At 47.7% G+C, this 21540-nt stretch overlaps 2 protein-coding genes across 5 annotated transcripts in view; both read left to right on the forward strand.

The window, feature by feature from the left end:
* The window catches only part of PNOC (prepronociceptin), a 54195-nt gene extending 51824 nt beyond the window's left edge, over positions 1-2371 (forward strand). Inside the window, exon 3 of the mRNA XM_082218073.1 lies at positions 1-2371. This exon is cut by the window's left edge and continues 6 nt beyond it. Coding sequence (XP_082074199.1) covers positions 1-557 — 557 coding nt within the window. The 3' untranslated portion in view covers positions 558-2371.
* A 4104-nt stretch (positions 2372-6475) lies between these two features.
* The window catches only part of LOC309529521 (Golgi-associated RAB2 interactor protein 3-like), a 29212-nt gene continuing 14147 nt past the window's right edge, over positions 6476-21540 (forward strand). For all 4 annotated transcript variants that reach the window (XM_082217817.1, XM_082217816.1, XM_082217818.1 and 1 more), the window contains exons 1-3: positions 6476-6664; positions 11370-11487; positions 16960-17117. In XM_082217817.1, the coding sequence (XP_082073943.1) occupies positions 11370-11487; positions 16960-17117 (276 nt within the window). In that variant the 5' untranslated portion in view covers positions 6476-6664. The remainder of the gene's footprint in view (positions 6665-11369; positions 11488-16959; positions 17118-21540) is intronic.

The raw sequence follows: 21540 nt of genomic DNA on the forward strand, positions 1-21540 counted from the left end.
TGGAGTGCGAGGGGAAGCTGCTCTCCAGCGCCACCTGGGGGCTGTGCAGCAAAGCCACCGGCGGCAAGGCTCCTTTGCCCCTCGACCTCAACAGCCCGGAAGACGACACCAGCCGGCCCTTGGAGATGTGGGACAGCAGCCTGCGGCCAAGCCGAAGCGGCCTGAAACGCCTCGGCAGCCTGGCCCGGGCGGCGGACCTCGACAAGGCCGGGAGCGAGAAGGGGGTGTCCAAGACGAGCGGTCTCTTCCGGCAAGCGGAAGGTGGAGATGGCGACGGGGTGCAAGCTCTGCTGAGGGACTTGCCGGCCCAGTTCGACATACCGAAAGGGGTGAGCGGCTTTCTGAGTGGGCCGTTCGGTTACGAGCCGGTAGGGGAAGCCGGAGTCCAGGAGCTCCAGAAGCGGTTTGGAGGCTTCATTGGGGTCCGGAAATCGGCTCGCAAGTGGCACAACCAGAAGAGGTTCAGCGAGTTTCTGAAGCAGTACCTGGGGATGTCTCCACGATCCGTCGAGTACGATGGCCTAGCCGATGACCCAAAAGAGCAGAACGAGATCTAGGCAGGCGGACGGACTCCCCCCCCCTTTCCGGCGTTCCGGTTTTTTTTCTCGTACCGCCAACTTATAGTGAATTGGTTCAGGTCTGCCAAAGCCTCAGAAGTCAACCCCGTAGCTTCTGATTTAGTCGCCTTCCGTTCTCGTTCTATTTATCGTCGTTCCCATGTTTGCCGTCCCAGACCTGCTTGCAAATGAAAATACGCAGCGTGGATAAAGTGCGAAGAGCTAAAAAGATATGAGAGAGAAGCAGTTGAGCTCTAACAGAATTAAAAGACTATGGAAAAATAAGATGATGGAAACAGCCAAGTGCTATTAGAAGCCCTTTTTTGAACAAACACTTCCCAAAGGCCTGTTGGAATGAAACGGTCTTCACCTGCAGGTGGAAGAGCAGTGAGAAGGGAGCCTGTCTAGCCTCACTAGGGAGGGAGTTTCAAAGTTTCCCAGGAGGAGGAGCCACCACCAAGAAGGCCCTGTCCCACATCCCCACAAAGCACGCCAGTGAGGGTGGCAGGACCGAGAGAAAGGCCTCCCCTGAAGATCTCAGAGACTGGGCAGGTTCATATGTGGGAATATGGTCTGTCAGGTTGCCTGGACCTAAGCCATGTAGGGCTTTATATTGATTGATTGATTGATTGGTTGGTTGGTTGGTTGGTTGGTTGTACTCCAGATGTTTTTGGTCTATGAGTCCCATCACCTCCAGCCAGCACTGTTAGAGGTGACCCACAACACCCCTTCCACATCTGTAAGCAATCTACATTTTAGTGTGTTGGCACCTACACCTATGGAACTCCCTGCCAATTGAGATCAAACAGGTTCCTTCAAAGTACTCTTTTCAGTATCTGCTAAAAACATTTTTGTTGAGCCAAGCCTGCCAGTTATCTAAAATGCTGTTTTAAGAAGAAGAAGAAGAAGAAGAAAAATCATTGCTGGTTTTAATTTTTTTTAATGTTTTAATTGTTTTCCCATTTTTTTAAAAAAATAGATTTTTGTTCTTCTTTGCAAACTGCTTTCTGTTTTATTTCGTTTTTAAGTCAAGCGGTATATAATTTTAATGTAATTAATTAATTAATTAAAACATCGGGGTGGGGGGGCGCCAGATTTAGGAATGCCATTGTGATTGTGTAAACAAGTTATTGACTTCTATCTAAGCGCCCTTGGGATATTTATAGAATCACAGAACTGTAAAGTTGGGAGGGACCCCGGGGGTCATCCAGACCAACCCCCTACAATGCTAGAATCTCAACTAAAGAATCCCTGACCACCTGTGATAGCTAGAAATGAAGAAAGGCTGTGGTTTCTGGCTTGCAACTTTGATATTTGTTTTATTTTAGCACCAGAATTTAATTGGGACCGAGTCAAAATCCTGGATTATGTTGCCCAAACGAGGTTGACATCTTTGGATTGGCAGTACTGTGGTGTTTGTGAATATTTTGTTCCCCCTTCCTCACCCCTCTCCGTCTTTCTCTCTCTCCCTATGGCATGCATTTTGTCAAAGCCGCTGTCTATAGGCTGTCACTTTCAAAGGTGTATTTTTGTAATGACAGGGCTGAGGAGCCCATGAGACTCCCGTTGCCCCCTTCCTCTGCCCTGCCTGGTAACAATCGTCTCCGGAAAAGACCGCATGACTGAAAATTAGCAATGTAGCGAGAGCTGGGCGCACCTCCTTCTGTTAACCATTGAATGTTCAAAAACAGGGGAAATGAGACGCAAAACCCTGTTCTTTTTAATTGTTGCAGACGCCAAGATTCCTCCATTAAACTTGTACATAGCAAAAAGAAAAAAAGAGAAAAGATTAATAAATTACTTTTCTATTTCTACTGTAGCGTTGTGGTCAGCACACCGTCAATGAGCATGGCGCTAATGTGCTACCTGAGCGGATTCTCCACCCACACCCCTGTCTCTGCCCTGGCCACCCCACTCGCTCAAGTCTCAGGCAGAGATATGAGTCAGAGGCCTGCTTTGCAGACCGTGCGTTGCAGACCTTGCAACCCCGTGGCTCACTCGAACTCGCTCCCCAACTTTCAAAGGAATATTTAGGATCGCTTTCCATGCACAGGGGACTTAACGGGTTGTTTCTGCAGCACGTTTGTGTTTGCACACTAAATTCGGCACGAGTGAGGCAGAAAGGCCAAAGCCCAGGATGGTAAAATGTGTGTGCCAAAAACATTTGAAAAGAAGAAGAACATGCACAGGTGTTTATACAATAATGTCAGGTGCCTCTGAGCTAAGGTGGGCAAACTGGAGTATTTAAAGATGGGCATAGAGCAGGGGTCAGCAAACTTTTTCAGCAGGGGGCCGGTCCACTGTCCCTCAGAACTTGTGGGGGGCCGGACTATATTTTGAAAACAGAAAAAAATGAATGAATTCCTATGCCCCACAAATAACCCAGAGATGCATTTTAAATAAAAGGGCACATTCTACTCATGTAAAAACATGCTGATTCCCAGACCATCCATGGGCCGGATTTAGAAGGCAATTGGGCCAGATCCAGCCTCCGTCCCTTAGTTTGCCTACCCATGCCCTAAGCCAGGGGTCAACAAACTTTTTCAGCAGAGGGCCAGTCCACTGTCCCTCAGACCATGTGGTGGGCCGGACTATATTTTTTGGGGGGGGAAATGAACAAATTCCTATGCCCCACAAATAACCCAGAGATGCATTTAAAATAAAAGTACACATTCTACTCATGTAAAAACACACTGATTCCCGGTCCGTCTGCAGGCTGGATTTAGAAGGCGATTGGGCCGGATCCGGCCCCTGGGCCTTGGTTTGCCTACCCATGGCATAGACAAACCCTAGCAGAATGGAAAGAGCCAGTGGGACACAATTTTCTCTGTCCCAATCTCTAAGAGCTCCCAGGGGCTCCAGAGTTTGCCCACAGTTCAGCTTTCTAGGAACGAAGCTCAGCGGAGACTGCAGTGTCTTTAGGATATATGGTTATATTTACACATATGTACAACCTGAGCCTGGGGACACGGGTGGCGCTGTGGGTTAAACCACAGAGCCTAGGACTTGCCGATCAGGTCAGCGGTTCAAATCCCTGTGACAGGGTGAGCTCCCATTGCTCGGTCCCTGCCAGTGGCGTAGCGTGGGTTGTTAGCACCCAGGGCAAGGCAAGTAATTTGTGCCCCCTAACCCGTGGATTTGCACCCCCTAACCCGTGGATTTGCGCCCCCTAACCCTAACCCCCAGATGTTGCGCCCGGGCCCCCCTGCACCCCTCACGCTACGCCACTGGTCCCTGCTCCTGCCCACCTAGCAGTTCGAAAGCACGTCAAAGTGCAAGTAGATAAATAGGTACCGCTCCGGCGGGAAGGTAAACGGCGTTTCCGTGCGCTGCTCTGGTTCGCCAGAAGCGGCTTAGTCATGCTGGCCACATGACCCAGAAGCTGTACGCCGGCTCCCTCGGCCAATAAAGCGAGATGAGCACTGCAACCCCAGAGTCAGTCATGACTGGACCTAAAGGTCAGGGGTCCCTTTACCTTTACAACCTCAGCCTAAGATGGAGGGGCTCCAAGCAATGACACCCCAACAGATCTTGTTTATCCATTAGCCACAGCTTTGGACCCAGAACAGAGCAAGGAAGTCACTGTGTCTCCAGCTTCCAGTCTGCTTTCATCTTAGCTCACACCCCAAAACTTCTCCTCCTAATTGGCAGCTAAGTGAGGTGTGACAGACCTACCCATTTGTTTTGCGGCACAAAGCAACTTTATTGGGTATGCTAATTGTGGTGCTTAACAAGTTAGGCAAAACCATTACCTAGACAAAGGGACTGGTTCTACCTCCACAGATCATAGAATCATAGAGTTGGAATAGACCACAAGGGCCATCGAGTCCAACCCCCTGCCAAGCAGGAAACCCCATCAGAGCACTCCTGACATATGGTTGTCAAGCCTCTGCTTAAAGACCTCCAAAGTAGGAGACTCCACCACACTCCTTGGCAGCAAATTCCACTGTCAAACAGCTCTTACTGTCAGGAAGTTCTTCCTAATGTTTAGGTGGAATCTTCTTTCTTGTCGTTTGGATCCATTGCTCCGTGTTCGCTTCTCCAGAGCAGCAGAAAACAACCTTTCTCCCTCCTCTATGTGACATCCTTTTATATATTTGAACATGGCTATCATATCACCCCTTAACCTCCTCTTCTCCAGGCTAAACATGCCCAGCTCCCTTAGCCGTTCCTCATAAGGCATCGTTTCCAGGCCTTTGACCATTTTGGTTGCCCTCCTCTGGACACGTTCCAGTTTGTCAGTGTCCTTCTTGAACTGTGGTGCCCAGAACTGGACACAGTACTCCAGGTGAGGTCTGACCAGAGCAGAATACAGTGGCACTATTACTTCCCTTGATCTAGATGCTATACTCCTATTGATGCAGCCCAGAATTGCATTGGCTTTTTTAGCTGCCGCGTCACACTGTTGGCTCATGTCACGTTTGTGGCATGTGGTGTGGTGTAGTGGTTAAGAGCGGTAGTCACGTAATCTGGGAAACCGGGTTCGTGTCTCCGCTCCTCCACATGCAGCTGCTGGGTGACCTTGGGCCAGTCACACTTCTGTGAAGTCTCTCAGCCCCACTCACCTCACAGAGTGTTTGTTGTGGGGGAGGAAGGGAAAGGAGAATGTTAGCCGCTTTGAGACTCCTGAAGGGGAGTGAAAGGCGGGATATCAAATCCAAACTCTTCTTCTTCTTCTTCTTCTTTAAGGAGTCTCAAAGCGGCTCACATTCTCCTTTCCCTTCCTCCCCCACAACAAACACTCTGTGAGGTGAGTGGGGCTGAGAGACTTCAGAGAAGTGTGTCTAGCCCAAGGTCACCCAGCAGCTGCAGGTGGAGGAGCGGGGAAGCGAACCCTGTTCCTCAGATTACGTGACTACCGCTCTTAACCACCACAGCACACTGGCCGTGTCCAGCCTCCACCTCTTCCCTCCCTGCTGGAGGAGCCCCGCTGGCAGCGCCATCCTCCCTTAAAAAAAGGTTGACAACTCTGGGAAACGGGGGGGGGGGCAGAGGGAGCTTTGCACCACGGCGCCGGATATGCTTAAGAAAGCCCTGTGTACTGCCCTCCTCATTATCTTCTTGGAGATCAGGGAGAAAGAAGCTTGTCGCAGCCGCAGCCGTAAAGGGAGACTTCTGGGATTCTTCAGCAGTCTCTTGACACACACACACACATGTCAGGAGTTCAGCCTACACTCGAGTAGGACTCTGGCAGAGACACATGCCCGACTGGCATGTTCCCTCCCTCCTGGTCGATCGTTCGGGAGTTTCATAAGCTTTCTTCAGGCTGTACATCACAGCGACCGATGCCAATCAACACCTGCACACTTAGGGATCCGCAGAGTCTTCACAGCTTGTGTAACAGACCTCAGCAACTCAGCATTTTGGCTAATCTACTTTATATACATATAAACACACACGGAGCATTGTAACATGGCTCCCTCTATCTCTAGCACCAGACAGCAAAGAGAAAAAGGACAAAGGACAATAGTCCCACTTCACGGAACACAGTAAGACAAACATCCTGTCTCCGTCACTGCCCACTCTGTGGAGTCGAAACATACACCGTCATGTGATAGACAACAATCCCATGACTGCAATCACAGAGCAGGAATTCTAACAACACACACCCATCTGCTTCAGTCTCAGAGTCTGAACTGCTCCCTGTCGCCGACTCTCCCTGCCCACCAAACCCTGTTGCCCCTTCAGCATGCAACACCTCCTCCTGGTCCTCTCCTCTGACCTCTCCTTGGCATCCCACCACCGACTCCCTGGTTCTGAGCCTTCCTCCTCTGGGGGTTCCCTTGGGAATTCCCTAACTGGTGCCTCCAACCAGTGCTCCCTTACAACTGCTAGCCAGGGCAAGGGGGAAAGTCACATGAAGCCATGACGTGATGCAATGGTGGGATTGTGACATCACAATGGTGGTGCAGGAGGGGCTGGGGAGAAATGAAGTCCACCACCCCCTTGTCTTGGCTGGACGCAGTTCAGCTTGCCTGCTGCAGATGTAGGAAGAGCAGACCCTTCAAGGCATCCCAGTAACCTGGTCTTGTCCCTAACCGTGGAGCTGAAGAGAATTCTGGGGCCCTGGATTTATTCCAAGCAGGGAGAGACTTTACATCCTCCAGGTATAAGAGTATAAGACTTTACAGTGGTGCCCCACAAGACGAATGCCTCGCAAGATGGAAAACTCGCTAGACGAAAGAGTTTTCCGTTTTGGAGGTGCTTCGCAAAACGAATTTCCTATGGGCTTGCTTCGCAAGACGAAAATGTCTTGCGAGTTCCTGCGGGATTTTTTCCCTTCCCCCCCCTTTTTCTAAGCCACTAAGCCGCTTATCAGCTGATCCGATAAGCCGCTAAAAGCCGCTAATAGCGCTAATCCGCTAATCCGTCAATGGGCTTGCTTCGCAAGACGAAAAAACCGCTAGACGAAGAGAATCACAGAACGGATTCTTTTCGTCTTGCGAGGCACCACTGTACATCCTCCAGCACAGTCGTGATAAAGAACCATAGAATTGTAGAGTCAGAAGGGAATACTGAGCATCATCTAGTCTGACCCTCCTGCAATACAGGAATATGCAGCTGTGGGGATAAGAGATGTGGTCTGAAACATCTGGAAGGTAGCAAGTTGGGGAAGGCTAAGTTTGAGTGTTGTGCTAGAGCAGCCTTTCTCAACCTGCGAGTCCCCAGCTGTTGTTGAACTACAACTCCCATCACCCCTAGCTAGCAAGCCCAGAGCTCAGGGATGATGGGAGTTGTAGTCCAACAACATCTGGGGACCCACAGGTTGAGAACCGCTGTGCTAGAAGCTGAGGGAGACCTGGGTTCAAATCCCCACCTGGGACGAACGTTGAAAATGGAGAACAATGAAAAGTTCACATCGAAACCAATTAACTTAACGAAAGGAACAAAACAAGTCTTCCTGTGTTGCTGCCCTTATTTGCTTTTGTATTAAAACTCATAGCAATCAAAATAAGAGGAAACAAGGTTATAGTGAATAAAAATAAGGGGGGGAGGAATATGCAGATGATGTTTCGTTATTGCCTTAACTACGTTAAGCCTTGCCATAGTCAATGGGAACAGAACAACGCTTTGATGTCTGTGGGACCCCTGGCAGGATATAAGGTTAATACAGGGGAAGTAGAATTATTGGGAATAAATATGAATACAAATTCAGAAACACAGATAAAGGGCAAGACTGAGTATAACTGGAGGTAAAGAGCAATAAACTATCTGGAGTTATATTGCTGTGGAATTTGCTACAATTCAGATATTATATGAAAATGAAAATAAGTAGGAATTTCTGAGCAAAGATGGCAGCACTCTTGCATTTCAGTGGGGAAACTGTTTTTATACAGTGGTACCTCAGGTTAAGAACTTAATTCGTTCTGGAGGTCCGTTCTTAGCCTGAAACTGTTCTTAACCTGAGGTACCACTTTAGCTAATGGGGCCTCCCGCTGCTGCCACGCCACCGTGCGATTTCTGTTCTCATCCTGAAGCAAAATACTTAACCCAAGGTACTATTTCTGGGTTAGTGGAGTCTGTAACCTGAAGCGTATGTAACACGAGGTAATAATAAATAATAATAATAAATTTTTATTTATACCCCGCCCTTCCCGGTTCAGAAAACCGGGCTCAGGGCGGCTAACAACAAATTTTAAACACTTAATTGAGTCTACAAAAGCAGCATAAAATACGGTATAAAACGTGAATAACAATAAAATCAAAAATCAATTTTGGGGGAAATCCATCCAATAAACATTAGATGATCACCAGGGCTAACTGGCTAAATTAGTTCTATTTGGGTCAGCGGAGAATTAGCTGTGGGATCCCAGAGCGGGTAATCTTCATAAAAAGGGGAGGGGGAGGGAAGGAAGGAAGGGGAATAAAAGATCAGGCTAAGTTCAAATTGAAAGCCAGGCGGAATAGCTCTGTTTTACAGGCCCTGCGGAAGGAGGTTAAATCCTGCAGGGCCCTGGTCTCACGGGACAGATCACATGCATTGCTGTTTCCATTCTACTGCAGATCACTTTCCAACAAAAACTACATTATCAATATTGTTCTGTGCTGCGGTTAATTTCTATAACTTATGTAATTAATGAGACAAATTATGTAAACTAGGTTGTTATTATGTTAGTCCGCCTCACTCAATGCAACTGAGGGGGGCATGTAATCAATTACTTATCATTTGGGGACTGAAAGAAGCAGTGACATCAAATAAAGTTCGCATTCATTGGCTGGGATTCTATTCTGGACATGGGGCAAATAAGTGAAGATTGGCCATTTCCGTTCCCATCAGAATTCTCCAACATCCCTTTTTGGGGCAAACTTCCTTTCTCCCTGGCATGTTTCCCGTTTCAAACTATTTCACATCCTGCCCCACAAGTCCTTTCCCTTGATCTGTTGGCTCTCAGCCGTAATTAATTGCTTTCTAGAATGAGGTTTCCACACCTCACACACTTCAATTAGCTACTTAATTAGCAGACTGAACTGCAAACAGCCAGCACTTAATTCCAAGTGCAGCTGAGTAGTTTCTGACTGTAATCCTGTAAGGTTGCAATTTTGTGGGTCTTCCTTCTCAGCAAGCACACAGAAGTTCCAGCTGCAATTCTCTAATCCAGTGGTTCCCAATTAGGGGTTCGGGACCCCAAGGGGTATGCAGAACACACCCTTCCCCCCCTCCCACAACTAATTTTTTGTCGTTTTCGCATAGTGAGATCACAAACCCACTTTTATTTATTGTTTGAAACAAGCATTCATATGCCACCGGCTCACAAGGCATATGATATAGTCAGCCAAACACAGAACATCAGAAAAGCAAATTCAAAATAAGCATCGCTTTTGCCTGTGGCCCCTGCTCAGAAGAGAATGTGGATCTGTTTTAGCACTGTGCGGTTTTTCACTATATTGGCCAAAATCAGTTACACAGCCCAACAAGACAATGACAAAAACCCACCAACAGCATACAAATCAATATGGCTAGCCCAGGGGTCTGCAACCCGCGGCTCCGGAGCCGCATGTGGCTCTTTTACACCTTTGCTGTGGCTCCGGGGCGGATACTAGCGAGGGGAGGAGGCGCATTGTGCGCCCCGACACTCCCCACTGTGGCGGGCACTGTACTGGCTGTGACGTCGCATGGGGGCGGTGTGTGCGTTAGTCACGCACCGTCTCGACGTCACCTTCCCGCCCCCCCGCTACATTGTAAGGGGCATGTACGCTGGTCACTGCATTGAAAGGGGGCATGTACGCTGGTCACTGTTTTGAAGGGGAGTGAAGAACACACACACACAAAAAGGTAACTTGTTAATTTAACGTTTATTTCTATGAGGAGGAGTAATTCTGAGGGGTCAAACAAAGAAATAATAAAAACGTTATTTTTATAATGACGAGTTTTGCGGCTCTCAGTTTTTTTTCCTTCGGAAACGGGTCCAAGTGGCTCTTTTTGTCTTAAAGGTTGCAGACCCCTGGGCTAGCCTGATCCAAAACACCCACCCACCCCACTCACACGAAATCAAAGATCACCACAGCCAACCACAAACGAACAACCACACCCTAAGCCAACCCCAACCTCTCTCACCACCAAAGAAACACAAGTGAACAGCAGAGAACCTGCACAAGCAACGCTGACACCAAACCCCACATATATTAAGTAAAATAGAAACATCGCCACCTGACCCCACCCCACTCACTTTTCCCCCCTCCACCTCTTCCCCCTTTTCTTCCTGATGTCTGAACAAATAAAACTGATTTGTAAAAAATAAAAAAATAAAAAGTTACATGGGGGGGATACGAGAGAGAGACATTGCACATACCTTTGTAAATCAAGGAATACATTTAAAACGAGAAATCACACCGTGATAACGATTTTGACCTGGCAATATGCAGAAATATATCGCTCCTTGCGTGAGGGAGAACAAGGCAACTGATTTCAAGGGACCCCTGGTATTGCACCATGATCTCAGTCCCAGGGCAGCCAATTGCTCTGCCTTCCCCTCATGCTGACAGAGAACAGGGCAGCTGGTCACTCTCACTTCCAAGGCCCCGTGGCCAGAGGTGAAGCGACCTGCTCCGGTACCCAGAGCAGCACTCATCCCAGGGGGCGTGGCACGTATCCCACAGGGCATGGCATGCTGCCCAGGGGAGCGTGGTGTGGGTTCTGGGGTGTGGCATGCATTCCAGGGGCATGGCATGCACTCCAGGGGCGTGGCAAACATTCCAGGGGCGTGGCAAACATTCCAGGGGTGTGGCACGCATTCCAGGGGCGTGGCAAACATTCCAGGGGTGTGGCACGCATTCCAGGGCGTGGAACAATGCTTATTATTGCATTAGGATGGAAAGAAAAGGATAAATGGACAATGGAAAAATGGAGTGACTATACAATCTGATATATTTGAACAGGCAATGACGGAAGATACAGGGGAAAACAAATGTCAAAAGATTTTGAATCAATGGACAAGTTATAGGAACTGGATAGCACTGGGGGAAGCATCCAAATTAGAATGAATAATCTGTGCACATGGTTAAAGATTTGAAGAAAGAACAAGTTTTTGGGGGAGGGGTTAAAGGGGAGGGAGGAAGGGAGGGGGGAAATTAGGATAAATGAGAAGGGACAAAAGTATATACTGTTATGTATAACTAGTAGGATGATTTTGACGCATGTTATTGTTAGATTTTCAACTGAATGATTTTTTGGTAAGTTATTCGACATTCCTGGATGAAAGTGTGATTATAAAGAATGGGGGGGAGACAAAAAAAATTAAAAAACCAACAAACGTCCAGGTCAGCACAGGATATCCCCAAAATCCCAACACTTCTGACCTTTCTATTGTGCAGATGTCAATTTTGTCCAGGATCCCAGGCTTTCAAAGGGGAGAAAACAGCCGGCCGAGGTCGCCTGCGTCAGACAGAGAAGATCATAAGGGGAGAAAGGCCTGTTTCCAATGCCATACAGGTGAGTCAAGGTGCTCTGTACCTAAGAACATGCACAGGTAAGAAGAGGTTGCTGGATCTAGCCCAGCGTGCTCTTCTCACAAGGGCTGACCGGATGCCTGTGGGAAATCTCCAAACAGGATCAGTGCACAAGTGCAACTCTCCCCTCCTGTGGTTTCCAGCAACTGGGATTAAAAAGCATTGCTTCCTACATCTTTGGATGACGGACAGCATCTTATTTGGTGATCCCTCGTAAGATTGTCTCCCATGAACATGGTCTTAACAGTGAGTCCGTAAGTGACTGTGGAGGCCAATTCTGGACCCACACGTCCTTCCACAGTGGGGACATTGGTTCCCGGGCAAGAGTTGATCACGGTGAGGGTTTGCCAAGCGTGCCTTCCTCTTAGCACGTTTCTCCCTTGTGTCCTGAGTTCGAGTGTCTTCAAAGCCCATGACACCTTTGCTAAAGGCTGTTCTCCAACTGGAGCGCTCGCAGGCAAGTGGTTCCCAATTGTCGGTGTTTAGTAGTAGCCACTGATAGCTACATCCTCATGAATTTGTCCAACCCTCTTTTGTAGCTATCCACATTGGTCCCATTGCTGCCACTTGTGGCAGTGAGTTCCACAGTTTAACTTCTTCTTCTTCTTTGGCGATCCCTCATAGCTGAGTAAGATTGTCTTTCATGAACACGGTCTTAACAGTGAGTCCGTAAGTGACTGTGGAGGCCAATTCTGGATCCCCACATCCTTCCACAGTGGGGACATTGGTTTCCGGGTGGGAGTTGATCACAGTGTGGATTTGCCAAGTGTGCCTTCCTCCTAGCACCTTTCTCCCTTGTGTCCTGAGTTCCAGCGTCTTCAAAGCCCATGACACCTTTGGTAAAAGCTGTTCTCCAACTGGAGCGCTCGCAGGCCAGTGGTGCCCAGTTGTCGGCGTTTATACTACATTTTTTTAGATTTGCCTTGAGACAGTCTTTAAACCTCTTTTGTTGACCACCTGCACTACGCTTTCCATTTTCAAGTTCGGAATAGAGTAGTTTCTTTGGCATTTCTTCTCTCTGTGCTCCTCCCAGCGGTCATTCCTCCTCTGGCCACTTCTGTGGATGCACGACCTGTCTGTCTCCAGGCAGAAGTAGATGTTTTTCTGGAAAAGTAAAGAATTACTTTTGACCAAACTGCGGGAGGCAGTGGATGACAGGAGCGCCTGGCATGCTCTGGTCCAGGGGGTCACGAAGAGTCGGACTTGACTAAACGACTAAACAACAACAAAAGAATTACTAAACTATAATCAATAAAAATAATGACAAGTCACAATGCCCATAAAATTATTTTTATAAGATATCCCTGTCCTTGTCTTATCCCTTCCCAGCTGCTTCTGCTGTTCCCAAAGTCATGGACTGAGAAAGGCTCTTCGGGCTGGAAGGGGGTGGGGCAAGGCGGGTGGGAAAAGCCATTGCTGAGACCCTATCTGCCTGCGGACTGTCTCACCAGAGTGGTGCATGCTCTGGTTATCTCCCGCTTGGATTACTGCAATGCGCTCTACATGGGGCTACCTTTGAAGGTGACCCAGAAACTACAACTAATCCAGAACGCGGCAGCCAGACTGGGGACTGGGAGCGGCCGCAGAGACCACTTAACACCGGTCTTGAAAGACCTACATTGGCTCCCAGTATATTTCTGAGCACAATTCAAAGTGTTGGTGCTGACCTTTAAAGCCCTAAACGGCCTCGGTCCAGTATATCTGAAGGAGCATCTCCACCCCCATCGTTCTACCCGGACACTGAGGTCCAGCTCCGAGGGCCTTCTGGCGGTTCCCTCACTGCGAGAAGCCAAGTTACAGGGAACCAGGCAGAGGGCCTTCTCGGTAGTGGCGCCTTCCCTGTGGAACGCCCTCCCACCAGATGTCAAAGAGAACAACAACTACCAGGCTTTTAGAAGACATCTGAAGGCAGCCCTGTTTCGGGAAACTTTTAATGTTTGATGTATTATAGTATTTTAATATTCTTTTGGAAGCCGTCCAGAGTGGCTGGGGAAGCCCAGCCAGATGGGCGGGGTATAAATAATAAATTATTATTATTATTGCCGCTCTCTTTCCCCAAGCCAGATGTTTTAGACTACAACTCCCATGATCCCCACCCAGCACTCTGCTGGGTGTTGTGGGCCCAAACATCTAGATGACACCAGGTTGGCTGCCCTACACGGCGCAGAACAGATGCTGCACAGCTGGATCTATAGATCCTATCTCTGACTCTCTCTACCTTTGTGTTACTGCTAGTGTGAGGACAGGTGTTGATAGGAAATGTCACTGTTATAAATGGCGAGGCTGGATTCATGCTTTATTTGTTGGCTGCTAGACACTGCAAATATTTCATCGACCAGAGGAGCAGCCTTGCCAAGTCTGTCTCTGCAAAATAAAAGCAACAAAAACCCAAAAGTCTCGGAGCACCTTCATCACAAACAGATTGATTATAGCTTAAGCTTTCATGCGCTAGCAGCCTGATACATCATGTGCATGGATTGTTATCATCCTAGGAAGATGCCTTATACAGTGGTACCTTGGTTCCCAAACTGAATCCGTTCCGGAAAGCCGTTCCAAAACCAAAGCGCTCTAAAACCAAGGCGCGCTTTCCCATGGAAAGTAATGCAAAATGGATTAATCCATTCCATACTTTTAAAAACAACCCCCAAAACAGCAATTTAACATGAATTTTACTATCTAACGAGACCATTGATCCATAAAATGAAAGCAATAATCATTGTGCTGGACTATGAAATAAATAAGACAGTATTGTAAGGTAAAGGGACCCCTGACCTTTAGGTCCAGTCATGGCCGACTCTGGGGTTGCAGCACTCATCTCGCTTTATTGGCCGAGGGAGCCGGCGTACAGCTTCGGGGTCATGTGGCCAGCATGACTAAGCCACTTCTGGTGAACCAGAGCAGCACACAGAAACACCGTTTACCTTCCCGCCAGAGCGGTACCTACTTATCTACTTGAACTTTGACATGCTTTCAAACTGCTAGGTTGGCAGGAGCAGGGACTGAGCAATGGGAGCTCACCCCATCACGGGGATTCGAACCACCAACCTTCCGATCAGCAAGCCCTAGGCTCTGTGGTTTAACCCACGGCGCCACCCGCGTCCCTTAGACAGTATTGTAGATGATAAAAATTCTTTTTTTCTTTCTTACATGCACTGATGATAGTCCTTGTTTGGATGGGGGGCTTTTATCCATTTCCGCAGTCACATAATCAGTCAGTAGCTGAACTGGGTTCCACACAGTCACAAAAACCAAGTCACAAGTCACAGTCACATGTCAGTCCCATAAAACGAGGAACAAATCACAGTCAAAAAAACGAAAAAGCCACACAAGCAAAAACGTAAAAAATAAATAGCAAAAACAAAAGCTCCAAATACTACCTCAGTGTTGCGTGGGTGCTTGGGACTCAACAGCTGACAGACTCAACAGGAAGCCCGATTAGCAGCGGAGGACTCGATTTACAAATGGAACACGCTCAACAGGAAGCGGTACATGCTCCCAAGGCAAAATTCACAAACCAAAACACCTGCTTCCCGGGTTTGCAGCGTTCTATTTCCAAGTTGTTCATAAACTAAGCTGTTCTAAAACCAAGGTACCACTGTAAGTACTGCATCAGACCAATGGTCTACCTCGCAGAGGCAGTTTTAGGGGTGCCATTTTTGACAGGGGGCCCTTGAACAATGATGGAAGATTTTAACGCTGCTGAAATTTGAGAACAAAATACAGCTTGTGACAACTAAATTGCAGTTTATCTGTTCCACATGGTTAGCGAAACCATTCTGGGACTGCTTTATTCTCCAAAATAAAAGTGGTTGGATTAAACGTGTTGTGCACATGCAAATAATAATATTAATTTATTATTTATACTCCGCCCATCTGGCTGAGTTTCCCCAGTCACTCTGGGGGGCTCCCAATCGAGTGTTAAAAACAATACAGCATTAAATATTTAAAAACTTCCCTAAACAGGGCTGCCTTCAGGTGTCTTTTAAAAGTAAGATAGCTGCTTATTTCCTTGACATCTGGTGGGAGGGCGTTCCACAGGGAAGGCGCCACCACCGAGAAGGCCCTGTGCCTGGTTCCCTGTAACCTCACTTCTCACAATGAGGGAACCGCCAGAAGGCCCTCAGCGCTGGATCTCAGTGTCCAGGCTGAACAGCAGAGCTTCATATACTTTAATAAGCAGTTTATTATTTCCGGCATTTATATAACTTTTTTCAACAACCTCCCAGAGCAGTTTGCAGAAATCTTAAAACAAAGAATAGAATATGTAAAAGGGGAGGAAAGGGGAATACAGGGGAAAAACAGACATAGAAAAACAAACAACAAAAACCTGTTTTAAACAACCAAAACACACAACAGTCCAATCTTGTGTAGACATGTCTACTCAGAAGTGAGATCCATTCAGTTTGATGGGATTACTCTTTTAAATCAGAACCAATGAAGAGGGTGAAGGTCCTGTGTGAGTGCCTGGAGGCAGTTGGAGGATGGATGGCGGCTAACGGATTGAGGTTGAATCCTGACAAGACAAAAGTACTGTTTTTGGGGGAACGGGGGCAGGCGGGTGTGGAGGACTCCCTGGTCCTGAATGGGGTAACTGTGCCCCTGAAGGACCAGGTGCGTAGCCTGGGAGTCATTCTGGACTCACAGCTGTCCATGGAGGCACAGGTCAATTCTGTGTCCAGGGCAGCTGTCTGCCAGCTCCATCTGGTATGCAGGATGAGACCCTATCTGCCCACGGACTGTCTCACCAGAGTGGTGCATGCTCTGGTTATCTCCCGCTTGGACTACTGCCATGCACTCTACGTGGGGCTACCTTTGAAGGTGACCTGGAAACTACAACTAATCCAGAATGTGGCAGCTCGACTGGTGACTGGGAGCAACTGCTGAGACCACATAACACCGGCCTTGAAAGACCTAGACTGGCTCCCAGTACGTTTCTGAGCACAATTCAAAGAGTTGGTGCTGACCTTTAATGCCCTAAACGGCCTTGGTCCAGTATACCTGAAGGAGCGTCTCCACCCCCATCGTTCAGCCTGGACACTGAGGTCCAGCGCCGAGGGCCTTCTGGCAGTTCCCTCTCTGCGAAAAGCCAAATTACAGGGAACCAGGCAGAGGGCCTTTTCGGTAGTGGCACCCGCCCTGTGGAACGCCCTCCCACCAGATGTCAAAGAGAAGAATAACTACCAAACTTTTAGAAGACATCTGAAGGCAGCCCTGTTTAGGGAAACTTTTAATGTTTGATGCATTACTGTATTTTAATATTTGGTTGGAAGCCGCCCAGAGTGGTTGGGGAAACCCAGCCAGATGGGTGGGGTATAAATAATTTTTTGTTATTATTATTATTATTATTATTATTATTATTATTATTACTACTACTACTACTACTACTACTACTACTACTATTAAAAACTGCACTTTTTTGCATGTAATGCTGAGGCTGTGCAATCTCCCCCTGCAGGTGGCCGCATCCTGAAGTTCTTCCACAGCCCCCATGAAAACATTGACTTCTCTTCTCTGACCCAGTCTCCGATTGAGACAGTTCTGCAGAAATACCTCGGGAAAGGAGAATACCCGAACTTCCGGTCTGTTGCCATGTTTGAGAGCAGCTTCTTCCAGGTAAATGGAACCGCAGAGAGGTGACCTACAATGACCTCAACTAACTCTGGAGCCCAGCATCCTATTTGATGTGGCTCAGTGGCAGAACATCTGTCCTGGATGCAGAAGGTCCCAGGTTTGGTCATCACGAGGTAGGGCTGGGACTAGCTGGAGAGGTGCTACCAGTCAGTGTAGACAATACTGTGCTAGATGGACAAATGGCCAGCTTCCTCTGTTCCTATAGCTTGTCAGAGCAAGTTGCAGGGGGTTGGACTAGACAGTTCTACAATTCTAGGACAATAAAGGGAAATGTAAAAGAAGCCTTGGAACCTACGGCAGTAAGAGTGTCTCTCCTGAAGATGGAAGTGACAAGGTTGACCCAGAAATCGTGTCAGGGCTGGTTCAGATGCAGGTCATCACCGAAGATGCAGAGACGAGCAGAAAAGTTAACTCTTTATTCAAGGAAACAGTGTACAGACAGGACTGGCCCCTATGAAGCAGTTGCCAGAACTGGAGGCCTTTGCCTTCTACTTCCTCTAAGTCTCCTTCCCAGCCTCAAACTATGTGGGGTGTGTGTCTGTGTTCTTTGTTCTGCTACAAAGACCTCCGTGTCCTTGGAGACAAGGTTGAGCTTATACAGTAGGAGCAGCAAGCTTCTGCAGCCTGTGTTCTCTCCACCTCTGCTTCATCTGCTGAATCTGAACCACTTTCTGCGCCTGGCTCCTCTTGCTTACGAAAGCCTGTTGCCTCTTCAGCATCCAACCGTTCCTCCCTTCCTCCCCCGTCTGACGTGTCCTCAGTGTCCCACCACCACACCCTGGGATCTGAATATTCTTTTTGTGGGTATGTTCAGGGCGGCAGGAGAGGATACACAATACACAATACAATCTGGCTTGTCCAGTTTGAAATTTTCCTTGTAAGGCCCCTTGAATCCCTCCTTAAAGAATAAAGACACCACAGTCTTATTCATAAGGAACAAAAAGAAAGTTTACTCACGATCAGGCAGAGCAGAGCGTGATCCCTGAAGGCAGGTTTTAGGCTTAAAGTTACAACCATATGCAAACAGGTTTACCCCATCTGTGGGTTGACCTAGTCACTGCAGTTAGCACTCGGGGAAGTTCGCGGGACGAAAGGTTCCCACGTCTTTGCGGATCTCAACATGAATACGGGAACGCCGCAGGGGTGCGTGTTGAGCCCGCTTTTATATCCGCTCTATACAGCTGACTGTGCCCCCAAATACCCCAGTAATAAGATCATTAAGTTTGCAGATGATACAACGGTGGTTGGTTTAATCACGGCTGGAGAGGGGGAGGCGGCCTATAGGAAGGAAGTTGAGCAGTTGGGGGAGTGGTGCAGGAAAAACAACTTACTCCTTAACTTAAAGAAAACAAAAGAGATAATTGTGGACTTTAGGAAATGTGAATTGAATATTCAGCCACTTATTATTGAGGGGAAGTGCGTGGAACAGGTCTCAGTGTTTCGATTTCTGGGAATGGAGTTGAGAGATGACCTAACCTGGGGAGAAAACAGCAAAGACCTGGTGACGAGCACAGCAGAGGTTATATTTTCTGAGAATCCTCCAGAAAAACAATCTTTCAAAGGACCTGTTGATGGCATTTTACCATTGCACTGTGGAGAGTGTATTAACTTACGGTCTGTGTGTGTGGTTTGGGAGCTGCACGGTCAGGGGAAAAACAATGCTATCCAGGGTTGTAAAGACTGCGGAGAGAATAATTGGGTGCACTCTTCCCACCTTGGATCAAATCTATGCTGTCATAAGAAAGCAGCAGAGATAGCGCAGGATAGTGCGCACCCCGGAAGTGATCTCTTTCAGCTTCTGCCTTCTGGAAGAAGGTACAGGGTTATAAAGACTAGGACTAGCCGCCTGAGAAACAGTTTCTACCCAAATGCGATTTTGGTTTTAAACTCAGTGTAAAGTAATCTGTATGGGAGTATATTGTATTTAAAAATGGGGTTTCAGAGTTTTTAGGGGGTTAACTAGGCTGGGATAGCTGGGATAGCAGGCTTGTTGGGTTTTGAATGTCTGACGTAGATTTTTCAATTTCATTGTTCTATATGGGACAATGACAATAAAGAGTATTGTATTGTATCGTATCGATCGGAAGATGGAAAAGAGAGAGAGTGGCAGCCTGCCTTGTCCTTTTACCAGGTCTGGAAAGGTCACATCCACCTACTAGCCACGTGCAAGAGGAAGGATGCTCCAGGCAAGGAGGAACAGGAAGTTTCGCCTGGCTGGACCAAACATATCCTTGCATGTCCACTCTAGGAAAACAAGGAATGCTGCACTTGACTGCTCCCAGTGGATTACATCCCACACTTTTGAGGCTTCCCTAGGGATTCCCCAGCTGCTGCTGTCCACCACTCCTCTTCATCCAGCCAGTCCCTGACAGATCAGCCTCCTAGTCTAATCTAGGAGAGCTTTTTTGTTTTTTTGGCAAGACCTTCTCCAACAGTTATGGTACTCTTGGTTATGGTAATCTTGGTCTTGAAAGACCTACACTGGTTCCCAGTACATTTCCGAGCACAATTCAAAGTGTTGGTGCTGACCTTTAAAGCCCTAAATGGCCTCGGCCCAGTATACCTGAAGGAGCGTCTCCACCCCCATCGTTCTGCCCGGACGCTGAGGTCCAGTGCTGAGGGCCTTCTGGCCGTTCCCTCGCTGCGAGAAGCCAAGTTACAGGGAACTAGGCAGAGGGCCTTCTCAGTGGTGGCACCCGCCCTGTGGAACGCCCTCCCACCAGATGTCAAAGAGAACAACAACTACCGGTGGACTTCCGGGTTAGCGCCTCCAGTAATGGCTGAATTCCTCTGATCGGGAGGAATTTGCTTCATGGAAATTAGGGTCTGGCCGCCACGGCGAAGGCAGGGACCCACAAAAAATCACAGGCGGGAGAAGCCTGTGAACGTGGGATTTGGCTGGCACCTTTTGCGCCTCCCCTACTCGCGGGGAAACCCGGTTTCGGGGATCCGGAGCGACATGGGGTGAGTGGCGCGGTGCTTCGAATTGACTACTGCTTTCACGGAGTGAAGCCACATTGCTGTTGGCGGAGAGCGCTGACTTTTTCCTGTGGACAATTTGATCTTAAAACAACTACCCGTGAGTAGAACAGAAAATTGGATTTTTAAACGTCTTAATTTGGCACCGAAACGGGGAGGTTTCAAACAGGAAGTCCGCCTTGCCCTTTTGTAAATAGACTGAAGCAAAGAGGCTGCAAGCTAAAGTCTTGGAAAGCTTTTGATAAAGGATTAAACTTCCATCGGCTAAAATCATCAAACCCCCCCTTGGAAGCAGGAGAAGAGGGGGGGGAATTTTAGACCGCGTAAGCCTGCAGGAGAGAGTGAAGAAAGTCAAATTACCACCGCTCTGAACCTGGAAACGGGCTGCTAGTAAGACTGAAGTTTTGGATATGCTCATTGACTGTGAATAGATCGTTTGTTGACAGTAAGTTAAAGAAGAGAAATACATTGTTTCCATTGTCTCCTTCTGTGTTAAAAAAGGAGTAAAAGTAATTGAAAATTGAAACTAACTTTATTGCTTGTACTGTGCTTAAAAGGATTGATACAAATAGAAATTGTTTCCTCCTAGAGGAAGCCTTTGAAATTGAGCTGAGCTGGGGGAATTTCCAGCTGCAAGATAAGACTGTGAGAATCTGGGATTGACCTTAGACCGTTAAGAATGTTGACAGAAGAAGCCTTAGTGGTTGCATTATGTAAGATTAATGACTCACTGGAACAGCTCCATAAGAAGACGGATGTGATGATTATAAAAATTGATAACTTGGAACAAAAAGTGACTAATTTGGGACAAAGGGTGAATATTAATACAGAAGCTATTCAGGAATCGATACAGGGACCTACTTTGACATGGCAAATTGAGGAGAAGGTGGGGGAGAAAGTTGTTGCTGTGGAACCTAAAGTAGCACAAGTGGAGAGGGAGAGAGCCCCAGCCTCACAGATGCAATTTGATGACTATAAGTTGATGCCTTTTATGACTAAATTTAGAGAAAGTCAGACTTTGAGGATTGGAGCCCCGCTTGGACTGGAGAAGGAAAGTTGGATAGATCCCTTCATGCAGGGATTTATTGACCTTTGGGACCTGGACTTGGGTCAGGAGGAGACTGGAGTTGTGGGGACCGCCAGACTTGGAGGAACTTTGAAATACGACTGGAAATATCTTTTGAATTTTAGTTTTAACTATGGAGATTTGGCTGACTTGTCGAGAAGGAATAAAAACATTGCTAGGTGGGAATTTCCCCGAGATCTACTTTTCAGCATCAAAGGAAGGAAAATAAGAACAAGATCAGGAGAAGACAAAGTGAAGTGCATGTATAAACATGAAGAAGACTCGCAGAAGGGACTTGGAAAAGAGTTAAGAGCCTCGGACAGAAGATCACCAGGTTGATGGACTATATGGAATTGACGG

The sequence above is a fragment of the Podarcis vaucheri genome (genome assembly GCF_965113315.1).
Source record: "Podarcis vaucheri genome assembly, chromosome: 3".
NCBI lineage: Eukaryota > Metazoa > Chordata > Lepidosauria > Squamata > Lacertidae > Podarcis > Podarcis vaucheri.